The sequence below is a fragment of the Rhinoraja longicauda genome, chromosome 22 (assembly GCF_053455715.1).
Source record: "Rhinoraja longicauda isolate Sanriku21f chromosome 22, sRhiLon1.1, whole genome shotgun sequence".
Taxonomy (NCBI): domain Eukaryota; kingdom Metazoa; phylum Chordata; class Chondrichthyes; order Rajiformes; family Arhynchobatidae; genus Rhinoraja; species Rhinoraja longicauda.
Genome location: NC_135974.1, coordinates 32,647,436 through 32,675,118, shown reverse-complemented (window position 1 = coordinate 32,675,118; position 27,683 = coordinate 32,647,436). Strand labels below are relative to the sequence as shown.

The 27,683-nt window shown below is 43.7% G+C and overlaps 1 protein-coding gene and 7 non-coding genes across 16 annotated transcripts; all 8 read right to left on the bottom strand.

Annotated features, from left to right (window-relative positions):
• Positions 1–1,829: 1,829 nt before the first annotated feature.
• LOC144604537 (uncharacterized) lies at positions 1,830–22,119 on the bottom strand. Of its 9 annotated transcripts, none has more exons than XM_078419063.1 (15): positions 21,665–22,119; positions 20,944–20,986; positions 20,724–20,758; positions 20,014–20,060; positions 19,780–19,825; positions 18,698–18,740; positions 18,478–18,512; positions 15,969–16,019; positions 15,749–15,783; positions 11,067–11,117; positions 10,850–10,884; positions 8,682–8,716; positions 7,980–8,026; positions 7,762–7,807; positions 1,830–6,537 (listed from the first exon to the last, which is right to left on the bottom strand). In XM_078419063.1, the coding sequence occupies exons 4-15, from the start codon at positions 20,025–20,027 to the stop codon at positions 6,466–6,468; spliced, it is 510 nt and encodes a 169-aa protein (XP_078275189.1). In that variant the 5' UTR covers positions 20,028–20,060; positions 20,724–20,758; positions 20,944–20,986; positions 21,665–22,119; the 3' UTR covers positions 1,830–6,465. The 9 variants fall into 9 exon arrangements, with proteins under 9 accessions (XP_078275189.1, XP_078275192.1, XP_078275186.1 ...); XM_078419066.1 differs by lacking the exons at positions 18,478–18,512; positions 18,698–18,740 and adding exons at positions 13,652–13,686; positions 13,872–13,922; XM_078419060.1 differs by lacking the exon at positions 20,014–20,060.
• Positions 8,777–8,866, bottom strand: LOC144604727 (small nucleolar SNORD12/SNORD106). Its single transcript, XR_013548768.1, has one exon. It is a non-coding gene; the product is annotated as a small nucleolar SNORD12/SNORD106 (small nucleolar RNA).
• On the bottom strand, positions 10,945–11,034 carry LOC144604726 (small nucleolar SNORD12/SNORD106). The gene has a single exon (XR_013548767.1). It is a non-coding gene; the product is annotated as a small nucleolar SNORD12/SNORD106 (small nucleolar RNA).
• LOC144604725 (small nucleolar SNORD12/SNORD106) lies at positions 13,747–13,836 on the bottom strand. The gene has a single exon (XR_013548766.1). It is a non-coding gene; the product is annotated as a small nucleolar SNORD12/SNORD106 (small nucleolar RNA).
• Positions 15,844–15,933, bottom strand: LOC144604724 (small nucleolar SNORD12/SNORD106). The gene has a single exon (XR_013548765.1). It is a non-coding gene; the product is annotated as a small nucleolar SNORD12/SNORD106 (small nucleolar RNA).
• LOC144604723 (small nucleolar SNORD12/SNORD106) lies at positions 18,573–18,662 on the bottom strand. Its single transcript, XR_013548764.1, has one exon. It is a non-coding gene; the product is annotated as a small nucleolar SNORD12/SNORD106 (small nucleolar RNA).
• Positions 19,888–19,978, bottom strand: LOC144604729 (small nucleolar SNORD12/SNORD106). Its single transcript, XR_013548770.1, has one exon. It is a non-coding gene; the product is annotated as a small nucleolar SNORD12/SNORD106 (small nucleolar RNA).
• On the bottom strand, positions 20,819–20,908 carry LOC144604728 (small nucleolar SNORD12/SNORD106). The gene has a single exon (XR_013548769.1). It is a non-coding gene; the product is annotated as a small nucleolar SNORD12/SNORD106 (small nucleolar RNA).
• Positions 22,120–27,683: the final 5,564 nt, after the last annotated feature.

The window sequence follows — 27,683 nt, the reverse complement described above, 5'->3', positions numbered from 1 at the left end:
CGGTGGAACGTAGGGCCCATTTCCAAACTGTATTACTAAACTACACTAAACGCAGAAATAGGTACATCAACCCACAGTCCACACAAACATCCATTTTCATATTGATCTCACTCACTGTCACGTTTTATTTTCTCGTTTATTATATTGTTTACATTGTATTATGTTTCCATATTCTGCTGTGCTGCTGCAAGTAAAAAATTCATCCTTCTATCTGGGACATATGACAATCTGACTCTATCCACGCTCTCCAGAGATGCTGCCTGACCCACGGAGTTACTCCAGCACTTTGTGTCAGTGTTTTTGTAAACTGAGCATCTGCAGTTTCTTGATTCCACATTTTATTCTTCTTACATTCCCATCAATTCTCCCCTGGTCCTCACCCATATTTCACCCCAGTTCCCTGCACATGAGGGACAATTTACAATGACCAACTTACAGTATCTGCCAACTCACTTATTTTTGTGGGCGGGGAAATAGCAATCAGTTATGTCAGAAACGAGCTTAATTGCTACACGATGACTGGGTGAACAGAACCCATTCTCTTTGGTTAACGACAGAATCTTTCCCACAGGTTGAAAGGAATTGGCTCAAACTAAACACTAGACACAGTGAAACACCATCAGCCCGGAAAGGTGCTCCGTCATTCTGCTCTGAAGTCTGGCACTTGGCAAACAGACCGACCCGAGTATTTCTCAGCTGATCAGAAAGTTAAGAACATCAGACAACACTTGTTTGTCCTCCGCCATTGATAAATATTGAAAAAGACTGGAATTCTGCACAGCAAAGCTCATTGTGAAAACTATAAATGTCACCTTAAATTTAGTGACCGCCTTTGACACAAGTATACTGCTTTGAAAGCCCTTTCAAGCACCGTTGTGGAAAGCAAATGACCAAATGTAAAAGAACTGGCGCGCTCCAGACTGCGGGAGTACGTGCTGAGGGACGCACTGAAGCTCGCTGCAGCCAATGCCAAGGCTCTGTGGGGCAGGACCACAGTCTAGGGTCCTTCCGTTGTTGGACATTGGGGGGGGGGGGGGGGGGGGGGCAGAGTCCAGTGGGGACACTCCTCAAACAAGGGAAGGGATATCACCAAAGTGGCAAGGGTGTTTTAAAGATGTTTTAATGATAATTACCTTTAAAGATAAGGGCAAACACTACTGAGTACCACACTATTATATGAAGTTTCTAGCAGATGTTGTTGTTTTAAAAAAAATTATTCTGAATAGATGTTATCTTTGAAATATATTTTTAAGAATGCATTAAATTCTCACAGCACCAGAGAGCCAATTTCCATCCCTCAGGTGCTGCCAGTGTGGAGTTTGCACGTTCTCCCTATGACCGTGTAGGTTCTCCGGTGTCCCTGCAACATCCCAAAGACCTGCATTTTGGTATAAACCAGCATCTTCAGTTCCTTGTTTCTTCACCTCCATGAATAGGTTGGATGTAGAAAATAAATTGATAGTTAAGATGATTAGCAAAAATCATAAAAAACAAAAGGCTTTTTCATTCTTTCGGTGCCTGTGTATCAGAGCTGTTATACTGCCTCCTGGTGTTCATACATTTACCAATATTGCACTTCATCCTTTGTAGCTATGTCCAAAACTAATCCATTAACCTTGACTGTAAAATCCAGAGCCTTTTGGGATAGAGGTCAAGTAGCGCTAGACGTAAGTGCTATTGCGAATTCATTTCAAAATGGCATTTTATGAATTTAAGATGTTATTCTAGAGTTCCCAAAAGTGATGAATTTTCAGAACCACTGAACCCATTCTTCATTTTTGTCATCAGATCATCCTTTATTCTTCTAAACTTTTAAATACAAGCCACATTAGCAGAAATTTGACATATTTTAACTGTATTCTAGGAACTTTCTGCTAGATTTGTCCTCGCACTTCATACTTGGACATTTATGTTGAGACCAGAATCCGACATCCCAGTCATGTGGTTACTTTGCATTCAATGCATTATTCAGCTCACAAGATGTGTATGAAATGGTTTTAAAAAACCTATAGACTTCCATCACCAAATTTTAGTTGTTAATACCATGAATGAACATTTGTATGTCTTTTGTTTTAATCCATGTAGATGTTTCTGTTGCACATCGGGGATTTAGCCAACGAGTGGCTACAATGCTGGGAACCTGCTAATTCAGCTCAACATTGCTTTAGGTTAGTAACAATACGCACATTACCCTGTTCCACAATCTCCTTGGAAGCTAAATATCTTGTCAGTTGTTTCGAGAATGGTGAGAGAGGGTTACATCACTAATTTCCTTGCAAATCCATCAATGTAATTTTGGGGTCTTTTCAGTGACCTATTAAAATACAAAGTTGCACATAACTTCAGCCAGATGTTTGGCCTTTAATCCCTCAGGCATATTCGGGAGCACACTTTCCTTAAAACTGTTCTTCAGTTCTTCAAACACATACAAACAAATGACTCAAGTCTTTTTTTTATGATCTCATCTAATTATTCATTGGCACAATACAAGTCATTTATCCTCTCATGAATGGCCTTTCTCCTTTTATTACTTTCATGCACTAGCATAATCCTCGATTCTCATAATAGCCAAAATGTTCCTCTTGCAGATACTTGGTCATTGAACCTCCAGTCTTAATGGGTAATGAACCCGAGATTTACATTGTTTGAGTGAATAAAATCTTATCTAACCTGCATGATTGACTTATTGGGGGAACCCAGGATGGGGCACATTAATTCAATGTGTAGAAAGGAACTGCAGATGCTGGTTTATACCAAAGATAGACAAAGTGCTAGAGTAACCAATCGGGTCAGGCAGCATCTGAGGAGCAAAAGGATGTTTTCAGGGGTCCTTTTTCTCCAAAGATACTGCCTGACCCGCTGAGTTACTTCAACACTGTTTATGTATCTACATCAACTCAATGTGCATCAGTCACTGAAAGGAAGCATGCAGGTACAGCAGGCAGTGAAGAAAGCCAATGGAATGTTGGCCTTCATAACAAGAGGAGTTAAGTATAGGAGCAAAGAGGTCCTTCTGCAGTTGTACAGGGAGACCGCACCTGGAGTACTGTGTGCAGTTTTGGTCTCCAAATTTGAGGAAGGATATTCTTGCTATTGAGGGCGTGCAGCGTAGATTTACTAGGTTAATTCCAGGAATGGCGGGACTGTCATATGTTGAAAGACTGGAGCGACTAGGTTTGTATACACTGGAATTTAGAAGGATGAGAGGGGATCGAAACGTATAAGATTATTAAGGGGTTGGACATGTTAAAGGCAGGAAACATGTTCCCAATGTTGGGGGAAGTCCAGAACCAGGGGCCACAGTTTAAGAATAAGGGGTAGGCCATTTAGAACAGAGATGAGGAAAAACTTTTTTAGTCAGAGTTGTGAATCTGTGGAATTCTCTGCCTATGGGCAGTGGAGGCCAATTCTCTGAATACATTCAAGAGAGAGCGAGATAGAGCTCTTAAGGATAGCGGAGTCAGGGGGTATGGGGAGAAAGCAGGAACGGGGTACTGATTGAGAATGATCAGCCATGATCACATTGAATGGCGGTGCTGGCTCGAAGGGCCGAATGGCCTACTCCTGCACCTATTGTCTATCATGCCAAAAGAAATGTTCTTACTTCAGTGATCATGTAGACTATCTCCCTTGACTAACCCAAAGGGTTCTGCTACACGCCCCACCGCATCTCTCTCCTTGGGTAGGAACACCGCAACTGGGCAATATTCCAGATGCAATCCAACACGATCCCTATACAATTTCATCTTTGTTCTTGTTTTCAAATCTTGCAATCTTCTGCATCCTCTTCATAGCTCCAAAAATCAACAAATTTGATAATTGCTCAATGCTTTCATCCAAACTGCGAATACAGCAGGATACTGGTGATCACGTCTGAAGAAGGGTCTCTACCAGAAACATCCCCCCTTCCTTCTCTCCAGGTGCTGCCTGGCCCACTGAGTTACTGTATCTTTTTGTGTCCATCTTCAGTTCAAACCAGCATCTGCGGTTCCTTCCTACAGTGATCAAGGCCTTCTATTTATTATGGCCACTTTATGGATGTTGATAGTTATTTCATATACTCAATCCCCATCTACCCCAGTAACCCGAATGACAAATTTACCGCAGTTGGCACCTTCTTAAAGGCTTGTAAATCCAAATACACTATACGATTCCTCTCAGCTAGGTTTTTTTTTAACCAGCAGTCCGAAGATAGAGGATAAATTACATCCACTCAGAGAGGATGATGTATGCGTGTGAAATTTTAACAAGGGGCAGCTATCGTGAGCAACCACCAGACTTGATAGCGAGGGATTGTTCCATTATTAAGACCAAGAAAATGGGGGACAATTCACCACCACAGAGCACCACTGCCCACAATGTTAGATCAGTTATCCACAGGGTGGTGCTATCAGCACAAGTAAACGACGCCAATAATTCTTAAACCTGAAAACTGTGCGGCAACCTCAGCCTATTACAAAGTAAAAAGTAGTGCTAATGCCTTCAAATATGTTCATTTATAGATGAAAGCTTGAAGTTGGGGCCCAAGGGTGGGAAGAGGGCAGGTAGAAAGTGAAGTATTAGAATGATACTAGTGAATAGAATACTCTCAGGGCTTTCCACAGCACCTTGCAACAGGAGGGAGGAACATGGGAGGTGGATGTATCGTTGCTTATCTGTCAATTGCCAGCTATACAGATGCTCCCCGACTAACGATGCTTCGACTTTACAACGGTGCAAACACTGGCAATGGCAGCGACCCGCAGCTCGCTTCCGACCACGTGATCAGGTGTATTTAAATGCATTTTGACACACGATATTTTCGGTTTCCGATGAGTTTATCGGAACGTAACCCCATTGTAAGTTGAGGAGCACCTGTATTTTGATTCAAATTTGTCACAGGACTTAGTGGAAAACAGGCTGAAGTTGTGTCAAAACATATATTTTTCACTTTTGTCTATCCACATGAACTTTACCTAATTGATAATTTTCCACAGTAGCTTCTCACTCCCTTTTAACCATTTACCCCAGTGCTACTCTTACAACACACAGTAAAATCAGTGATCACGTAAACCAGTCAGTTATCAAATTAGAGTTTTCTTCAATTTTTAAAATGCCTGGAATACAGGGCAGGTGAAATGGAAGGCTGTGTGCTCAATTTCAGTCTGAAGAAGGGCCTCGACCCCAAACGTCACCCATACCCTCTCTGCAGAGATGCTGCCTGTCCCACTGAGTTACTCCAGCTTTTTGTGTCTACCTGTTCATTTCCATTTGTGGGTCAGCAGTAGTTTGCAACCTCAAGTATCTGGGCATTAACATCAGGGGACCATTCCTGGCTCCAGCATATCGATGTATTCAAACAAAGTGTCCGCAATTCGACGGTCTCAGAATTCATCGTATACTCTACAAACTTGTACAAATGCACTGGGGAAGCAGCCTGGTGTTTGCATCCCAACCTGTTGCAGCAATTCCAAGGACAGGAACACAAGAGGCTCCAGAAAGTAGTGGACTCAGTCCATGGCATGAGGGGCAAAGCATTACACAAAGCCCTTCCCATCCAGGCCACACCTCCTCCCTGTCACCAAGGTGCAGAAACCCAGAGCCACACATCATGAATATCTACATTCCGACAAGCCAGATTCTTGAAAAGATCTCTAGAGTGGCAAGGTTTTTAGGGAGAAAGCAGGAGAATGGGGTAAGGAGGGAGAGATAGATCACCCATGATTGAATGGCAGAGTAGACCTGATGGGCCGAATAGCCTAATTCTGCTCCCATCACATGACCTGCGCAATCCTCAATTTCAGCCAGACATCTATGCACTTCCCTGGACTACTTTTCCAGTTGTGCTGACACAAATCATCCAAGACAGTGTAATGCATTGCCCGAGTCTGCCTCTGATATTGCTGCAAGCAACATTTTCATTGTACCTGTACCTCACTATACTTGCGAACATGACAAAGTAGGTCACTTGAAATGCAGACATTTGACACTCCAGCAATAATTTGAGGTCATAGTCAAAGAATTTAAGAAAGCGAAAAATGTATTTGAAATGTACATCTTGCGAGATCAAAAGCAAATTCATTGTCTCTTGAAAGCTCGAATTCTGTAAACAAAACGGCTCAGAACAAAAACACACAGATATTTAGAATAGTCCTTCAATTTGATGGTCATCATTCAAAACCAGCAGAATGGGCCCATTTATTCACAAAATGCTGGAGGTCAGGCAGCATCTTGGGAGAGAAGGAATGGGTGACGTTTCGGGTCGAGACCCTTCTTCAGACCCATTGTTGTCTCATTCACCTGAGATGTGTCTGGTACCCCATCATGTACCCTGGAAACTCTCCTGAATCTCAGACCAAGATATCAATATCATGCAGCGACTCAAACCATGGCCGTAAAACCATTTGAGGCATTTCCAGGTCACAAAGAGCTTGAGTAACCCAGTGAGTCAGGCATCATCTTTGGAGAATACAGACAGGTGATGCTTCAGGACCCATCTTCAGAACGTACCCATGTTGAATGTACTGCCAGTCTGTTGATCTTTCTAAAACTTTGGACCTGGGAAAGAAGAATCACGTAATCACTAAAATGTTGACTACTCGTGTAACTCTCACTGACATTTCAGAACTATAATTGTACAGCAAAGCAACAAAATTCCAGGGTTAATTCCCGGAATGACGGAACTGTCATACGTTGAAAGACTGGAGCGACTAGGCTTGTATACACTTGAATTTAGAAGGATGAGAGAAGATCTTAGTCAGAGAGTTATGAATCTGTGGAATTCTCTGCCCCAGAAGGCAGTAGAGGCCAATTCTCTGAATGTATTCAAGAGAGAGCTAGATAGAGCTATTAAGGATAGCGGAGTCAGGGGGTATGGGGAGAAGGCAGGAATGGGGTACTGATTGAGAATGATCAGCCAGGATCACATTGATTGGCGGTGCTGGCTCGGAGGGCCGAATGGCCTCCTCCTGCACCTATTGTCTAAAACCTAATTTTAATTCTGGAGGCATCTTAGTCAAAATTTTGATAAGCTGTCTCATCAATCATCCAAACAGTGCTGTTGAGAGCAGTGGTTATTAGGGAACAGGCCGCAAGATGTAGATCGGCAAAGTACAAGGTCTTGAGGAGCATGTGGAGCAGACTATCCAGGTGCTGTGGAGTGCCATCCATGCCTCATATAAGCACCATATACTTGAAACACAGACGGTATTTAAGATTTTTCTCTTTGCCCAGTAACAGAGGTTGATTTTGTGGCCCCTGCCAATCTCCAAGTAATTTGAGGCTAGTTTGACAACCTTCTTATAACGTGCAACCTGTATTGTTTAGATTATGGCATTTCTATTATGAGCCGCAAAATTATTCAGAATGTTTTATAGACAATAGGTGCAGGAGTAGGCCATTCAGCCCTTCGAGCCAGCACCGCCATTCAATGTGATCATGGCTGATCACTCTCAATCAGTACCCGTTCCTGCCTTCTCCCCATACCCCCTCACTCCGCTATCCTTAAGAGCCCTATCCAGCTCTCTCTTGAAAGCATCCAACGAACTGGCCTCCACTGCCTTCTGAGGCAGAGAATTCCACACCTTCACCAATTTGTCAATTCTCTACACAAACTCAATGAAATGGAGACACAGGGTTCAGTCTGTAGGAGGGTCTAAACACAAAACGTTATGGCTATTTTCTCCACAAATGCTGAATGAGAGGCTAAGTTTCCATTAGTTATGGTGGCTTGGATGTTTGATTAGTTTAATTTAATCGACAAGAGAAAAAAAATCAAAATACCTCAAATTTCAACATACTGCCATGACCTTTACCCAACTGGCATGATCTGGAGAACAACAACAATGTAATTTAAGGCAGTGCACCAATCCAATTTCTTCGGTAGTGTCAGAATTGGCTAATTTATAGAGAAAATCACCACGATCGATAAGACGGGGAAAAAAGTTCCACATCACTCACTAAAATTATTAATAAATCTACAGAATAATAAATCTACATGCCGAAGGTGTCTCATGCCATTCTGGAAATGTTCATTGCAGCACACGGCCTGGGGAAGAATAAACATTTAATCAACCCAATGTTAATTTGCATAGCCATTTTAACCTCCGCTTTCAGAGCTGCGTTAGAAACATTCCAGAATTGCAACAGACAAGAATTACATCCAAAAGCCACTCACTGTATCTCGGTACATGCAAAAATAAACTGATCTAAAACCCAACTGAACCATCCCCCAATAACCCAGGTTAGTACTAGCAATAAGGTGAGGAACCATCGATACTCTCAGACCAACATTCTTAGTTTGCAAATTGTCCAGATAGAAATATTGCATTGATAACAATAGCAGACAATAAATCACTGGAGGGGTTATTCCAGCTTTTTGTGTGCATCTTTGGAGGAACAGCACCTCATACTCCCAATTGGGTAGCTGACAATTCAATTGAATGAACATTGATTTACCCCCCCACCCAACTACAACCCAAAACACCGTCTGTCCATTCTACCCCACAGATGCTGCATGACCCGCTGAGTTCCTCCAACACTGTATTCTACTAAAGATTGCAGATGCAGCAACTCCCTGTGTCTGATAATGAGTGAAAATTGTGAACTACTAGAAAAGTGGAGATAATTGCCTCGCTGGAATAAGTGCCGAGAGCTGGATATCAGGAACCTATTCCCATCCCCCAAAAAGTATCAACTCCTACCTGGATCTGAAGCTGTTCCTCGGAGCTCGTCGCACCTGGAAAAATAAACTCGGGTCAAATCGTACACAAAAAGGTGCCAGATTTAACCAATGTCTTTGCTAGCATCAGATATATTTGGCTTCTTTGCTCATAATCAGCATGATCGATAAGACGGGGAAAAAAGTTTCAACATCATTTACTAGAATCAGAAGATTAGCTGAAGGATTAATTATCAACGTACCCGAGCTGCCTGCACCACTGCTCCACTGTGACATCCATTTCTGCATCTACCCTGTGTAGGAAGACAACACTCATACTTAACTGACTACTTCATTTTTAAACCCTTCACAATGTACAATTTTAAACCATTGTTATTCAGTAAAAACACCGATTGAAATCACTCCAGAAAGCCGGCATGAACAGTGTAACCTAACAAGAGCGGCTAAATGTGCCCATTGCCAAAGTCCAGCCAGACATCAATCTGCTCCACTGCTCCCGTCCATTACTCTCCAAAGCCTCTAGATTCAGTAACCAGATAATCCAAACATCTGCCAAAGTTGGATTGAAGATTAAACCGAACTGCAATAGCAAACCAGTTAGATGTCCACCCGAACCCTTTGACATGAGCTTCGCAATCAACTATTTAAATCTCACCAAAGTTTCACTCTGGCTGTTATGTGGCAAAGATGGATTTTGTAGTTAAGTACATTGATTTTTATAAAGAAAAGAAGATACGCACAAAATGCTGGAGTAACTCAGTGGGACAGGCAGCACCTCTGGAGAGAAGGAATGGGTGAAGTTTGGGCCAAAAGGGTGATAATTAGCTCATCCCATATCTGCGTGCCAATTACGACTACACTATTGATTCTACGTCTGCTCCAGAGGGGCAAGAATTGATAGTAACCGGAGGGGCAACTTTTATATTTATAGAGGGGTTGGGCATATGGAACAAGATGTCAGAGGAAGCAGTTACAAATATCATTTGAAATCTGTGGACAGGCACATGGGTTGGAAATTGGGACTAGCTTCCATGGAGCATCTTGGACAAGTAACTCAGTAAATGGATGTCATATTGGAGCAGTGGTGCAGGCAGCTCGGGTACGAAGGGCCCGTTTCCGCACTTTATCGCCAAAGCTACACATGATGCGGCCATACGTCATGTAAACAAGCATTACCACACGGATGAAAATAAACAACAATATAAAAATGAAAATTCACTTCATTAAATAAAAATCAACATTGATTTTTTTAAACTCATCAGAAAACACAGAATGAAGCGTCAGAAGTAGAGGCGGGCCGCACAGCACCGGGAGGGGTAAGCTCCCGGGGCTGCAGAGTGCGGGGGCAGAGAATCAAGGCGAGTGTAGGGGGAGAGAGAGTATAAGAGGAGTACATGAGGAGAGTATGAGGAGAGATAATATGGGGGGAGATTATATGCAGAGACGAAAGGCAGAGAAAGAAGAGTGAAGGCAGAGGAGAGTGAAGGGAGAGAAAGAGAGATGAAGGGAGAGCGAGAGTGAAGTGAGAGAATGAAGGGGGAGAGAGAGAGTGAAGAGAGTAAGAGTGAAGGAAGAGAGACTGCACCACCGCTCACCTCGCTGCCCACATCTAAACCGATGGCTGTCTCACTGTGGCTTATATAGCAGCCTCAGGCATGCACTTATGGGCCTCACCCATGCACTGTCCCCTTATACGGCCCTCACGCATACGCCGGGCCCTTAAATGGCCATCGTGCACGCGGAAGACCCTTTAGTAGTCGTCTCATTACCATTCATGAGGGGTGTGGCCTATTTGTGATAGACACGGAGAGAGCAACGTCTCTCCAGAGATGCTGCCTGACCCAGAGTTACTCCAACTTTTTGTGTGCATCTTTGGAGGAACAGCACCTCATACTCCCAATTGGGAAGCTGACAATTTAATTGAATAAACATTGATTTACCCCCCCCCCCCCCCCAACTACAACCCAAAACACCGTCTGTCCATTCTACCCCACAGATGCTGCCTGACCCACCGAGTTCCTCCAACACTGTATTCCACTCAAGATTGCAGATGCAGCAATTCTCTGTGTCTGATCATTATTGAAAATTGTGAACTACTAGAAAAGTGGAGATAATTGCCTGGCTGAAATAAGTGCCGAAAGCTGGATTTCAGGAACCTATTCCCATCCCCCAAAAAGTATCAACTCCTACCTGGATCTGCAGCTGTTCCTCGGAGCTCTTCGCACCTGGAAAAGTAAACTCGGGTCAAATCGTACACAAAAAGGTGCCAGATTTAACCAATGTCTTTGCTAGCATCAGATATATTTGGCTTCTTTGCTCATAATCAGCATGATCGATAAGACGGGGAAAAAAGTTTCAACATCATTTACTAGAATCAGATTAGCCGAAGGATTAATTATCAACGTACCCGAGCTGCCTGCACCACTGCTCCACTGTGACATCCATTTCTGCATCTACCCTGTGTAGGAAGACAACACTCATACTTAACTGACTACTTCATTTTTAGACCCTTCACAATGTACAATTTTAAACCATTGTTATTCAGTAAAAACACCGATTGAAATCACTCCAGAAAGCCAGCATGAACAGTGTAACCTAACAAGAGTGGCTAAATGTGCCCATTGCCAAAGTCCAGCCATACATCAAACATCAATCTGCTCCACTGCTCCCGTCCATTACTCTCCAAAACCTCTAGATTCAGTAACCAAATAATCCAAACATCTGCCAAAGTTGGATTGAAGATTAAACCGAACTGCAATAGCAAACCAGTTAGGTGTCCACCCGAACCCTTTGACATGAGCTTCGCAATCAACTATTTAAATCTCACCAAAGTTTCACTCTGGCTGTTATGTGGCAAAGATGGTTTTGTAGTTAAGTACATTGATTTTTATAAAGAAAAGAAGATACGCACAAAATGCTGGAGTAACTCAGTGGGATAGGCAGCACCTCTGGAGAGAAGGAATGGGTGAAGTTTGGGCCAAAAGGGTGATAATTAGCTCATCCCATATCTGCGTGCCAATTACGACTACACTATTGATTCTACGTCTGCTCCAGGGGGGCAAGAATTGATAGTAACCGAAGGGGCAACTTTCATATTTATAGAGGGGGCGGGCATATGGAACAAGATGCCAGAGGAAGCAGTTACAAATATCATTTGAAATCTGTGGACAGGCACATGGGTTGGAAATTGGGACTAGCTTCCATGGAGCATCTTGGACAAGTTGAGCCCAAGTCCACGCTGTATAAGTCTGATTCTCTGCATTAAAAAGACAACGTTCCCCACATGCTAGGGACAATATGTAGAAACCAATAAGCCTACAATCTAGCATGTCTTTGGAATGCAGGAGAAAGCCCACACGGACACAAGGATGCACACACCCTGTGGGGACAGCACCCGTAGTCAGGGTGGAACCCGGATGTCTACTGTTGTGTCACCCTGTAATACACCTTCCTTACACAAGGTGTAATATCTATCTATATCCCATTGACGAGGTCAAGAAGCCAATTGAAAAGAAAATGAAAACCTCATACAGGTTTTATTCATAAAACATAAGCAATACAGAGGGAGGGGGGGGGAGATGAAGAAACAAATGAAGCAACTTGCCTACCCTGAAATATTTTCGAAGAGTTGCGGGTCGATTTTGGAACATTATTACAAATAAAAGCAAGCATTTATGAAACTGAAATTAAAACTGGTGGTGGGCAGGAATGGCTGAGATTCCCAGTTTTAACACAGAACAATAAACCGATGGGCTTGGCCCCACAAAGCAGCATCAGATGCCACGTGTGGACCATCCAACCCCAGGTTCCATCCTGACCATGGCTGCTGTCTATACGGACTTTGTATGTTCTCCCATTGATCGCATGGGTTTTCCCGGGGAGCTTCGGTTTCCTCATACACTCCAAAGACGTACAGGTTTGTAGGTTAATTGGATTTGGTAAAACGTAGCATAGTGTTAGCGTGCGGGGATCGCTGGTTGGCATGTTTCCGCACTGTATCTCAAAACTAAACTAATACAAAGACGTGTAAGCTTGTAGGTCAATTGGCTTCGGTAAAAAATTGTGACTGTCCCTACCTAGTACTTGAGTGCGGGTCTGCGTGGACCGAAGGGCCTGTTTCCGCGCTTTATCGGACCATGGTATGGGCCTCATGCATGCGCCGTGCCCTTATATGGCCCGCACGCATACGCCGGGCCCTTAAATGGCCATCACGCACGACCCTTTGGTAGTCGCCTCATTACCATTCATGAGGGGCATGGCTTATTTGTGATAAGACACGGAGAGAGCAACGTCTCTCCAGAGATGCTGCCTGTCCCACTGAGTTACTCCAGCTTTTTGTGTTGGTCTGCAGTGTAGTAGCCAGGCTGCAATCTGCAACAAGGTGCGTGTAGCAGAGTGAGGCTGGTATCTGGAGCAAGGTGCATTAGCAGCAGGCAAGAATTACACCCAAAAGCCTTTCACTGTATCTCGGTACATGCAACAAAAACTTGATCTATACCCCAACTGAACCATCCCCCAATAACCCAGGTTAGTACTAGCAATAAGGTGAGGAACCATCGATACTCTCAGATCAACATTCTTAGTTTGCAAATTGTCCAGATAGAAATATTGCATTGATAACAATAGCAGATAATAAATCACTGGAGGGGTGATTCCAGCTTTTTGTGTGCATCTTTGGAGGAACAGCACCTCATACTCCCAATTGGGTAGCTGACAATTCAATTGAATGAACATTGATTTACCCCCCCCCCCCCCCCAACTACAACCCAAAACACCGTCTGTCCATTCTACCCCACAGATGCTGCCTGACCCACCGAGTTCCTCCAACACTGTATTATACTCAAGATTGCAGATGCAGCAATTCCCCGTGTCTGATAATTATTGAAAATTGTGAACTACTAGAAAAGTGGAGATAATTGCCTGGCTGGAATAAGTGCCGAGAGCTGGATATCAGGAACCTGTTCCCACCCCCCAAAAAGTATCAACTCCTACCTGGATCTGCAGCTGTTGCTCGGAGCTCTTCGCACCTGGAAAAGTAAACTCGGGTCAAATCGTACACAAAAAGGTGCCAGATTTAACCAATGTCTTTGCTAGCATCAGATATATTTGGCTTCTTTGCTCATAATCAGCATGATCGATAAGACGGGGAAAAAAGTTTCAACATCATTTACTAGAATCAGATGATTAACTGAAGGATTAATTATCAACGTACCCGAGCTACCTGCACCACTGCTCCACTGTGACATCCATTTCTGCATCTACCCTGTGTAGGAAGACAACACTCATATTTAAATGACTTCATTTTTAAACCCTTCACAATGTACAATTTTAAACCATTGTTATTCAGTAAAAACACCGATTGAAATCACTCCAGAAAGCCAGCATGAACAGTGTAACCTAACAAGAGCGGCTAAATGTGCCCATTGCCAAAGTCCAGCCAGACATCAATCTGCTTCACTGTTCCCGTCCATTACTCTCCAAAGCCTCTAGATTCAGCAACCAAATAATCCAAACATCTGCCAAAGTTGGATTGAAGATAAAACCAAATGGCAATAGCAAACCAGTTAGGTGTCCACCCTAACCCTTTGACATGAGCTTCGCAATCAACTAATTAAATCTCACCAAAGTTTCCCTCTGGCTGTTATGTGGCAAAGATGGATTTTGTAGTTAAGTACATTGATTTTTATAAAGAAAAGAAGATACGCACAAAATGCTGGAGTAACTCAGTGGGACAGGCAGCACCTCTGGAGAGAAAGAATGGGTGAAGTTTGGGCCAAAAGGGTGATAATTAGCTCATCCCATATCTGCGTGCCAATTACGACGACACTATTGATTCTACGTCTGCTCCAGGGGGGCAAGAATTGATAGTAACCAGAGGGGCAACTTTTATATTTACAGAGGGGTTGCCAGAGGAAGCAGTTACAAAAATCATTTGAAATCTGTGGACAGGCACATGGGTTGTAAATTGGGACCAGCTTCCATGGAGCATCTTGGACAAGTAACTCAGTAAATGGATGTCATAGTGGAGCAGAGGTGCAGGCAGCCCGGGTACGAAGGGCCCGTTTCCGCGCTTTATCGCCAAAGCTACACATGATGCGGCCATACGTCATATAAACAAGCATTACCACACGGATGAAAATAAACAATATAAAAATGAAAATTCACTTTATTAAATAAAAATGAACATTGTTTTTTAAAAAACTCATCAGAAAACACTGCATGAAGCGTCAGAAGTAGAGGCGGGCCGCACAGCACCGGGAGGAGTAAGCTCCCGGGGCTGCAAAGTGCGGGGGCAGAGAATCAAGGCGAGTTTAGGGGGAGAGAGTATAAGAGGAGAGTACATGAGGAGAGAGTATATGGGGGTAGATTATATGCAGAGACGAAAGGCAGAGAAAGAGTGAAGGCAGAGGAGAGTGAAGGGAGAGAAAGAGAGAGTGAAGGGAGAGCGAGAGTGAAGTGAGAGAATGAAGGGGGAGAGAGTGAAGAGAGTAAGAGTGAAGGAAGCGAGACTGTACCACCGCTCACCTCGCTGCCCACATCTAAACCGATGGCTGCCTCACTGTGGCTTATATAGCCGCCTCAGGCATGCACTTATGGGCCTCGCACATGCGCAGTGCCCTTATATGGCCATCATGCACGCGCATGACCCTTTAGTAGTCTCCTCATTACCATTCATGAGGGGTGTGGCCTATTTGTGATAGACACGGAGAGAGCAACGTCTCTCCAGAGATGCTGCCTGTCCCACTGAGTTACTCCAGCTTTTTGTGTGCATCTTTGGAGGAACAGCACATCATACTCCTCCCAATTGGGTAGCTGACAATTCAATTGAATAAACATTGATTTACCCCCCCCCTAACTACAACCCAAAACACCGTCTGTCCATTCTACCCCACAGATGCTGCCTGACCCACCGAGTTCCTCCAACACTGTATTCTACTCAAGATTGCAGATGCAGCAATTTCCTGTGTCTGATAATTATTGAAAATTGTGAACTACTAGAAAAGTGGAGATAATTGCCTGGCTGAAATAAGTGCCGAGAGCTGGATTTCAGGAACCTATTCCCATCCCCCAAAAAGTATCAACTCCTACCTGGATCTGCAGCTGTTCCTCGGAGCTCTTCGCACCTGGAAAAGTAAACTCGGGTCAAATCGTACACAAAAAGGTGCCAGATTTAACCAATGTCTTTGCTAGCATCAGATATATTTGGCTTCTTTGCTCATAATCAGCATGATCGATAAGACGGGGAAAAAAGTTTCAACATCATTTACTAGAATCAGAAGATTAGCTGAAGGATTAATTATCAACGTACCCGAGCTGCCTGCACCACTGCTCCACTGTGACATCCATTTCTGCATCTACCCTGTGTAGGAAGACAACACTCATACTTAACTGACTACTTCATTTTTAAACCCTTCACAATGTACAATTTTAAACCATTGTTATTCAGTAAAAACACCGATTGAAATCACTCCAGAAAGCCAGCATGAACAGTGTAACCTAACAAGAGCGGCTAAATGTGCCCATTGCCAAAGTCCAGCCAGACATCAATCTGCTCCACTGCTCCCGTCCATTACTCTCCAAAGCCTCTAGATTCAGTAACCAGATAATCCAAACATCTGCCAAAGTTGGATTGAAGATTAAACCGAACTGCAATAGCAAACCAGTTAGATGTCCACCCGAACCCTTTGACATGAGCTTCGCAATCAACTATTTAAATCTCACCAAAGTTTCACTCTGGCTGTTATGTGGCAAAGATGGATTTTGTAGTTAAGTACATTGATTTTTATAAAGAAAAGAAGATACGCACAAAATGCTGGAGTAACTCAGTGGGACAGGCAGCACCTCTGGAGAGAAAGAATGGGTGAAGTTTGGGCCAAAAGGGTGATAATTAGCTCATCCCATATCTGCGTGCCAATTACGACTACACTATTGATTCTACGTCTGCTCCAGAGGGGCAAGAATTGATAGTAACCGGAGGGGCAACTTTTATATTTATAGAGGGGTTGGGCATATGGAACAAGATGTCAGAGGAAGCAGTTAAATATCATTTGCAATCTGTGGACAGGCACATGGGTTGGAAATTGGGACTAGCTTCAATGGAGTATCTTGGACAAGTTGAGCACAAGGGCCCTTGTCCACGCTGTATAAGTCTGATTCTCTGCATTAAAAAGACAACGTTCCCCACATGCTAGGGACAATATGTAGAAACCAATAAGCCTACAATCTAGCATGTCTTTGGAATGCAGGAGAAAGCCCACACGGACACAAGGATGCACACACCCTGTGGGGACAGCACCCGTAGTCAGGGTGGAACCCGGGTGTCTACTGTTGTGTCACCCTGTAATACACCTTCCTTACACAAGGTGTAATATCTATCTATATCCCATTGACGAGGACAAGAAGCCAATTGAAAAGAAAATGAAAACCTCATACAGGTTTTATTCATAAAATATAAGCAATACAGAGGGGGGGGGGGGGGGGGGAGATGAAGAAACAAATGAAGCAACTTGCCTAGTCGATTTTGGAACATTGATACAAATAAAAGCAAGCATTTATGAAACTGAAATTAAAACCGGTGGTGGGCAGGAATGGCTGAGATTCCCAGTTTTAACACAGAACAATAAACCGATGGGCTTGGCCCCACAAAGCAGCATCAGATGCCACGTGTGGACCATCCAACCCCAGGTTCCATCCTGACTACGGCTGCTGTCTCTACGGACTTTGTATGTTCTCCCATTGATCGCCTGTGTTTTCCCCGGGAGCTTCCGTTTCCTCCTACACTTCAAAGACGTACAGGTTTGTAGGTTAATTGGATTTGGTAAAATGTAGGATAGTGTTAGCGTGCGGGGATCGCTGGTTAGCATGTTTCCGCACTGTATCTCAAAACTAAACTAATACAAAGTCGTCTAGGCTTGTAGGTCAATTGGCTTCGGTAAAAAATTGTGACTCCCTACCTAGTACTTGAGTGCGGAGGGACCATGGTATGGGTCTCATGCATGCGCGTGCCCTTATATGGCCCGCACGCACACACAAGACCCTTTGGTAGTCGCCTCATTACCATTCATGAGGGGCATAGCTTATTTGTGATAGACAAGGAGAGAGCAGCGTCTCTCCAGAGATGCTGCCTGTCCCACTGAGTTACTCCAGCTTTTTGTGTTGGTCTGCAGTGTAGCAGTCAGGCTGCAATCTGCAACAAGGTGCGTGTAGCAGAGTGAGGCTGGTATCTGGAGCAGGGTGCATTAGCAACATTGCAGAATTGCAGCAGGCAAGAATTACACACAAAAGCCTTTCACTGTATCTCGGTACCTGCAACAATAAACTGATCAATAACCCAACTGAACCATCCCCCAATAACCCAGGTTAGTACTAGCAATAAGGTGAGGAACTATCGATACTCTCAGATCAAAGCTCTTAGTTTGCAAATTGTCCAGATAGAAATATTGCATTGATAACAATAGCAGACAATAAATCACTGGAGGGGTTATTCCAGCTTTTTGTGTGCATCTTTGGAGGAACAGCACCTCATACTCCCAATTGGGTAGCTGGCAATTCAATTGAATGAACATTGATTTACCCCCCCACCCAACTACAACCCAAAACACCGTCTGTCCATTCCCCCCACAGATGCTGCCTGACCCGCCGAGTTCCTCCAACACTGTATTCTACTCAAGATTGCAGACGCAGCAATCCCGGGTGTCTGATAATTATTGAAAATTGTGAACTACTAGTAAAGTGGAGATAATTGCCTGGCTGGAATAAGTGCCGAGAGCTGGATTTCAGGAACCTTTTCCGACCCCCCAAAAAGTATCAACTCCTACCTGGATCTGCAGCTGTTCCTCGGAGCTCTTCGCACCTGGAAAAGTAAACTCGGGTCAAATCATACACAAAAAGGAGCCAGATTTAACCAATGTCTTTGCTAGCATCAGATATATTTGGCTTCTTTGCTCATAATCAGCATGATCGATAAGACGGGGAAAAAAGTTTCAACATCATTTACTAGAATCAGAAGATTAGCTGAAGGATTAATTATCAACGTACCCGAGCTGCCTGCACCACTGCGACATCCATTTCTGCATCTACCCTGTGTGGGAAGACAACACTCATACTTAACTGACTACTTCATTTTAAAATCCTTCACAATGTACAATTTTAAACCATTGTTATTCAGTAAAAACACCGATTGAAATCACTGCAGAAAGCCAGCATGAACAGTGTAACCTAACAAGAGCGGCTAAATGTGCCCATTGCCAAAGTCCAGCCAGACATCAATCTGCTCCATTGTTCCCGTCCATTACTCTCCAAAGCCTCTAGATTCAGTAACCAAATAATCCAAACATCTGCCAAAGTTGGATTGAAGATTAAACTGAACTGCAATAGCAAACCAGTTAGGTGTCCACCCGAACCCTTTGACATGAGCTGCGCAATCAACTATTTAAATCTCACCAAAGTTTCACTCTGGCTGTTATGTGGCAAAGATGGATTTTGTAGTTAAGTACATTGATTTTTATAAAGAAAAGAAGATACGCACAAAATGCTGGAGTAACTCACTGGGACAGGCAGCACCTCTGGAGAGAAGGAATGGGTGAAGTTTGTGCCGAAAGGGTGATAATTAGCTCACCGCATATCTGCGTGCCAATGACCACTACACTATTGGTTCTACGCCATTGCTGCTTAAGAGGTCTTGAGGAGCATGTGGAGGTGACTATCCAGTTGCTGTGGAGTGTCATCCATGCCTCATATAAGCACCGTATACTTGAAACACAGAGACAGTATTTAAGATTTTTCTCCTCTGGCCAGTAACAGGTTGATTTTGTGGTCCCTGCCAATCTCGAAGTAATCTGAGGCTAGTTTGACAACCTTCTTATAACGTGCAACCTGTATTGTTTAAATTATGGCATTTCTATTATGAGACGCAAAATTATTCAGAATGTTTTGTCAAATCTCTACACAAAATCAATGAAATGGAGACACAGGATTCAGTCTGTAGGAGGGTCTAAACACAAAACGTTATGTCTATTTTCTCCACAAATGCTGAATGAGAGGCTGTTTCCATTAGTTATGGTGGCACGGATGTTTGATTAGTTGAATTTAATCGACAAGAGAGAAAAAAATCAACATACCTCAAATTTCAAGATACTGCCATAATCTTTATTCAACTGGCATGATCTGAAGAACAACAACTATTTTTAGTTAAATGTAATTTAAGGCAGTGCACCAATCCAATTTCTTCAGTAGTGTCAGAAGAATTTGGCTAATTTATAGAGAAAATCACCACGATCGATAAGACGGGGAAAAAAGTTCCACATCACTCACTAAAATTATTAATAAATCTACAGAATAATAAATCTACATACCGAAGGTGTCTCATGCCATTCTGGAAATGTTCATTGCAGCACACGGCCTGGGGAAGAATAAACATTTAATCAACCCAATGTTAATTTGCCATAGCCATTTTAACCTCCGCTTTCAGAGCTGCATTAGGAACATTCCAGAATTGCAACAGACAAGAATTACATCCAAAAGCCATTCTCTGTATCTCGGTACATGCAACAATAAACTGATCTAAAACCCAACTGAACTATCCCCCAATAACCCAGGTTAGTACTAGCAATAAGGTGAGGAACCATCGACACTCTCAGATCAACATTCTTAATTGCAAATTCTCCAGATAGAAATATTGTATTGAAAACAATAGCAGACAATAAATAACTGGAGGAGTTATTCCAGCTTTTTTGTGTGCATCTTTGGAGGAACAGCACATCATACTCCCAATTGGGTAGCTGACAATTCAATTGAATGAACATTGATATACCCCCTCCCCCCCCCAACTACAACCCAAAACACCGTCTGTCCATTCTACCCCCACAGATGCTGCCTGACCCGCCGAGTTCCTCTAACACTGCATTCTACTCAAGATTGCAGATGCAGCAATTCCCTGTGTCTCTGATAATTATTGAAAATTGTGAACTACTAGTAAAGTGGAGATAATTGCCTGGCTGGAATAAGTGCCGAGAGCTGGATATCAGGAACCTATTCCCATCCCCCAAAAAGTATCAACTCCTACCTGGATCTGCAGCTGTTCCTCGGAGCTCTTCGCACCTGTTAAAGTAAACTCGGGTCAAATCGTACACAAAAAGGAGCCAGATTTAACCAATGCCTTTGGTGGCATCAGATATATTTGGCTTCTTTGCTCATAATCAGCATGATCGATAAGACGGGGAAAAAAGTTTCAACATCATTTACTAGAATCAGAAGATTAGCTGAAGGATTAATTATCAACGTACCAGAGCTGCCTGCACCACTGCGACATCCATTTCTGCATCTACCCTGTGTAGGAAGACAACACTCATACTTAACTGACGACTTCATTTTAAAATCTTCATCCCATATCAGCATGCCAATTACAGCTACACTATTGATTTTATGTCTGCTCCAGAGGGGCAAGAATTGATATTAACCCGAGGGGCAACTTTTATATTTAGAGAGGGGGGTGGGCATATGGAACAAGGTGCCAGAGGAAGCAGCTAAAACACTTACAAATAACATTTGAAATCTGTGGACAGGCACATGGGTTGGAAATTGGGACTAGTTTCCATGCAGCATCTTGGACAAATTGAGCCCAAGGGCCCTATCCACGCTGTATAACTCTGATTCGCTGCATTATAAAGACAACGTTCCCCACATGCAAGGGACAATATGTAGAAACCAATAAACCTACAATCTAGCATGTCTTTGGAATGCAGGTGAAAGCCCACATGGACACCAGAAGGATGCACACACCCTGTGGGGACAGCACCCGTAGTCAGGGTCGAACCCGGGTGTCTACTGTTGCGCCACCCTGCAATACACCTTCCTTACACAAGGTTTAATATATATCTGTATCCCATTGACGAGGTCAAGAAGCCAATTGAAAAGAAAATAATAACTACATACAGGTTTTCATTCATAAAACATAAGCAATACAGAGGGGGGGGAGAAGATGAAGAAACAAATGAAACAACTTGCCTATCCTGAAATATATTCGAAGAGAAGTTGCTGGTCAATTGATACAAATAAAAGCAAGCATTTATGAAACTGAAATTAAAACTGGTGGTGGGCAGGAATGGCTGAGATTTCCAGTTGTTACACAGAACAATAAACGGATGGGGTTGGCCCCACAAAGCAGCATCAGATCCCACATGTGTACCATCCAACCCCAGGTTCCATCCTGACTACGGCTGCTGTCTGTACGGACTTGGTATGTTCTCCCCTTGACCACGTGCATTTTTCCCGGGTGCTTCGGGTTCCTCCTACACGCCAAAGACATACAGGTTTGTAGGTTAATTGGATTTGGTAAAATGTAGGATAGTGTCAGTGTGCTGGTCGGCATGTTTCCACACTGTATCTCTAAACTAAACTAATACAAAGACGTCTCGGTTTGTAGGTCAATTGGCTACAGTAAAAATCGTGACTCTCCCTCCCTAGTACTTGTGTGCGGGTCTGCGTGGACTCGGTGGGCCGAAGGGCCTGTTTCCGCGCTTTATTGCCAAAGCTACACATGATGCGCCCATACTTCACATAAACAAGCATTACCACGCAGATGAAAATAAACTCAAAAATGGAAATACACTTTATTAAATAAAAATCAACAATGATTTTTTTTCAAAAGTCATCAGAAAACACAGCATGAAGCATCAGAAGTAGCGGTGGGTCAGGTAGTACCGGGAGGGGGGAGCTCCCCGGGCTTGGAGAGGCAGAGAGTGAAGGCGAGTATCTGGGGGAAGAGTGTATATGGGGAGATGAAAGGCGGTGAAAGAGTGAAGGGAGAGTGAAGAGAGACTGCACCACTGCTCACCTCGCTGCCCACCACTAAACCGATGGCCGCCACAATGCGGCTTATATAGCCGCCTCAGGCATGCGCCGGGCCCTTATATGGATCCTGGGGCCAGGGATTTTCGGATTTCGGGAAGCCGCACCGTGGGGTCACCCGAGGTCAAGAGAGTTTAGTTTAGAGATACAGCGCGGAAACAGGCCCTTCGGCCCACCGGGTCCGCGCCGACCTGCGATCCCCGCACATTAATGCCATCCTGCACGCACACACTTGGCACAAGTTTTTACATGTACCAAGACAATTAACCTACAAACCTGCACGTCTTGGGGCCACGAGATGGTTTGGTTTAGCTTAGTTTGGAGATACTGCGCGGTTTATAGCCCACCAGCGGCGGTTGGTGCAAGAGTATCAGCAAGACAAGGAAATGGGCACTTCGGCCCAAAGATACTAGAGGAGCAAGATGAACCACTGCGTCGGAATCGCCTGTACTGGAGTGCAGTGCGCAAAGGAGCGTGACGCCCGCCATTTTGGTAGGCAATGCCCCGCTCTACTGCCTCTCGCAGTGACAGTGATCAGTGTTGTGGGGGAACAGTATGTGTGATGATACCATAAAAATGCACGATATATCTCATCTATCAATTCAGATTTTTGGTATTTTTCTTTTTAAATGTTTCTACCTGCTAAAATGGCGTCGTGGCATAGTACGGTTTTCAGGGACGAGTGGTCGGTCTACCTTGCTCTGCTCTATTATCTTCGCTTCTTCGGCCCACCGAGTCCGCGCCGGCCATCGCCGATCCCCGCACACTAACACTATCCCGCACACACTAGGGACAATTCTACATTTACCAAGACAATTAACCTGCAAACGAAACGTCTTTGGGGTGTTGCGGCACCCGGGGTTAAGAGGAGAGGAGAGGGGTTTGGTTGAGTTTAGAGAGACTGCGCTTGAATAAACTTCTCGCTCACCTCACTCGCTTCCAAAAGACCAACGGCCGCCGCGCTGCCGCTTATATAGCCAGCCGCCTCGCGCATGCGCCAGACCCTGAGAGAAAGAGAGAGCCGCGTCACGCATGCGCCGGACCCTGAGAGAGCAGGCCCGCCTCACGCATGCACCGGACCCTGAGAGAGACGGGCCGTTTCACACATGCGCCGAACCCTGAGAGAGCGGGCCGCCTCACGCATGCGCCGGACCCTGAGAGAGCCGCCTCATTACAATTCATGAGGGGCGTGGCTTATCTGCTCCACCACTTTGTGTCCATCTGCGGTGTAGTGTGGTGAAGCTTCAATCTGGAGCAAGGTCCCATGCAGTTGAGTGAAGCTGGAATCTGCAGCAAGGTCCATTGCTGTCGATTGAAGCTGGAATAAGATGCAAAGCTGTTGAGTCAATAGACGAACAGATGCTATAACTAGGGACAATTTTTACATTTACCCAGCCAATTAACCTACACCTGTAGGTCTTTGGAGTGTGGGAGGAAACCGAAGATCTCGGAGAAAACCCACGCAGGTCACGGGGAGAACGTACAGTGCAGCACCCGTAGTCAGGATCGAACCTGAGTCTCCGGCGCTGCATTCGCTGTAAAGCAGCAACTCTACCGCTGCGCTACCGTGCCGCCACGGTAATCTGGAGCAAGGTCCAATGCAATAGTCAAGCTGGAATCTGGAGCAAAATACAATGGAATAGATTCAAGAGGCTGTAGATGCTGGAATCTGGAGCAATACCCAATGCAAATTCTCAAGATCCATGTGTGGCCATTTTGACATGCTGCCTGACCTGCTGAATTACTCCAGCACTTTTTGTCGTTTTGTGCAAACCATCATCTGCTATTCAGCGTTTCAACAAACAAAATAAGTTCAATAAATAAAAACTACAATATGGCACAAAAACAAAGAAGCACAAAGTTCCTGGTGTAACCCAGGCAGTTCAGAGTTCTGGAGTAAAATCTAATGCAATAGACTCAAGAGACAGCTAGTGCTAGAATCTGGAGCAAAATCAAATGCAATACTTTGATTCAAGAGACTGAGTTTTGCTCCAAATTTCCAAAGTCTATTCCATTGGATTTTGCACCTGATTTTTAGTATCTGCAACGGAATAAACTCAATGGACTATACATGTTGAAATCTGGAGCAAAGTTCAATACTTGAGACACAAGGAACTGCAGATGCTGGTTTACAAAAAAAAGATGTGCTGGAGTAACTCAACAGATCAGGCAGCATCTGTGGAGGATGTGGATAAACGACGTTTATGTGGATAAAATAAGTCGTCTTAAGATCATATTTAATAGCAGAATTAGGCCAATCTGTCCATCAAGTCTACTCCACCATTCAATTATGGCTGATCTATCGCTCCCTCCTAACCCCATTCTCCTGCCTCCCCCCATAACATCTGAGACCCATACTAATCAAGAATGTATCTATCTCTGCCTTAAATAGAAACAGACTTTGCCTCCACAGGCAAAGAATTCCACAAATTCACCACTCTCTGACTAAAGAAATTCCTAAAAGAACATCCTTTAATTCCGAGGCTATGACCTCTCGTCCTTGACTCTCCCACTAGTGGAAACATCCTCTCCAAATCCACTCTATCTAAGCCTTTCACTATTCTTCAATGAGGTCCCCTCTCATTCTTCTAAACTTCAGCGAATATAGGCCACTGCCGACAAATGCTCATCATTTGTCTTGACCTGAAACATCGTTTATTAATGTTCACCACAGATGCTGCCTATCCCACCGAATACCTCCAGCACTTTATGGTTTGTAAAAGTGGACCAATTTTTCCATGATATTTGCCTAGCCAGCACTCATTTAAAAAATGCAAAATCTCTGGCTGCGGTAATGTACCGCAGACACAAAATTATGGAGTAACTCAGCAGGTCAGGCAGCATCTCTGGAGAAAAGGAGTAGGTAACCTTTTGGGTCAGAATCCTTCTTCAGATAGGAAATGCCTCGTTCCATGGGCAGGCAGGGAAACACATCAACAATTCTCAATGCTAAGCCGAACCCCTCGTCCACTTTAAATAGGGATGGGCCATTGTTTGTTCTCTAGCACTGAAGATGAAATATTCCTTCCTCCCTCCAACTCCCCACAGTTGAAACTAGTCCGAGCATATGTCCTGGCTACTGCCTTAACTTCCAGAGTAACAATACTGTGGATAGATCGACTCAACGCAGACAACAGCATCAACTGGTACACATGGCTTTTGATCTCACTGAAATCGACTGTGAAATACCTTCTGAAAGTCACCTGTCCTACATCTTTCAAGAGGCTTAGATAGCCAAGTGGATATGCAGAGAATTGGGGGATATGGATCGCATGCAGGAATTTGAGATTAGTTTATCTTGGCATATTTGGCAGGCATTGTGGGCCGAAGGGTCTGTTCCTGTGCCTTGCTGTTCTATTTGAAACACCATATCCAAAATGTGTTCATATCTCATCAGGCGGCATATCTGGAGAGAAGGAATGGGTGACATTTCGGGTTGAGACTCTTCAGACCTTGTGTCCAGGCCTAGATGTTGTCCGGGTCTTGCTGCATATGATCGTGGATTGGTTTAGCAGCGAAATTATAAAAGGCACTGAAATAATCGATACTTCTGACACTTGTCCAAAAGGAGAAAATGTTTAAAGCCGAACTAAAAGTTTTCTTGTTAAGCCATAAACCTATTCAATTTCCAGATCCAAGGATAGGACAGAATAATCTAATACATTTCCTTGGCTTGTCAACAGAATTATTTGATATAATTCCTTAAACTATATTTGATCTAAGCCTATTTTAGTTTAGTTTAGACATACAGCGCGGAACCAGGCCCTTCGGCCCTCTGAGTCCACACCGACCAGCGATCCCCGCACACTAACACTACTCTACACAAACTAGGGACAATGTACACATACACCAAGCTAATTAACCTTCATACCTGTACATCTTTGGACTGTGGGAGGAAACCAAAGATCTCGGAGAAAACTCACACAGGTCACGAGAAGAACGTACAAACTCCGTACAGACAGCACCCGTAATCAGTGTCGAATCCGGGTCTCTGGCGCTGCAAGCGCTGTAAAGTAGCAACTCTACCGCTGCGCCACTGGGCCGCTACATTAGCAAATAATTATGCTTGAAGTTACTAAACACTTTTGGTTAAGCTTCTCGGGACTTTAGCGTAATGCATTAAGATTTCATTGGTTATACTTTAAATGTTACATTACAAAGTTGTCTCATTTTGTTTACCTTGCACTAAACGTTATTCCCTTATCATGTACCTATACACTGTAAATGGCTCGATTGTAGTCATGTTTTGTCTTTCTGCTGACTGGTTAGCACACAAGAGCTTTTCACTGTACCTCGGTACACGTGACAATAAACTAAACTGAACATGCCTCATCGTAAGGATTGCCATATTTCCCCGGTGTGGGACAAATAAAGGAATATATTATATTCACTTCAAAGGTTTGTGAATTTTTATCACTTAAGTAACACAGAATGTGCATTTAACCCCACTTCACACAAACACATAAATTGTGCAAGTGAAAATTAAGAGTCAAATTTTTAAGACAAGGTATTAAACAAAAGCTTCATCTATACAAATGTAGATTCTTATATTTAAATTTTGGACAGGTAGTTTTTCAGAGCAACATTTACCATTGAATCAGAACTTTAAACAGAACACTACACGACAAAAGCAACTCATTATAAACCAAGTTGGGATGTTATGTGGTTGTGAACAGTGCTAGATAAACCCATTAGACCCCGTAGTTTAGCTAGTCAAGCAGAGTTGAAACCAGATCATAGATCTGAACCAGACTCAAAAGAGCACATTCAATGTCTTAGATTTACACATGGGAGCAACGTTAGAGCACTTCAGCAGCTTTTCAGGGGTCCTCTGATAAAATGCTTGGAAGGTTAGGTAGTAAAGCTTTCAGCAGTCAACAAACTGAACAATTATAATATGAATTGTTAGAAAGCATTGGATGAAGTATGAAAATTAAATCAGGACCTAACCACTCTCCTCTGCAAAGTATCAAGATGAATACAAATGAAAGATTCTATCTGTGTAAAAGGGGAGTTGTGATTTTTTTTCCCTAACCAATAACTAAAGACCCACAGACCCAGATAAAACTGCACAGGGGGTAATATATTTTACAAAGCCAGCTTTGTATTTTGTTTGAAGAATGCAGTTATTAACACTTACAAGCTGGACAATCGTCTGTAATGGTGTAATCATCAA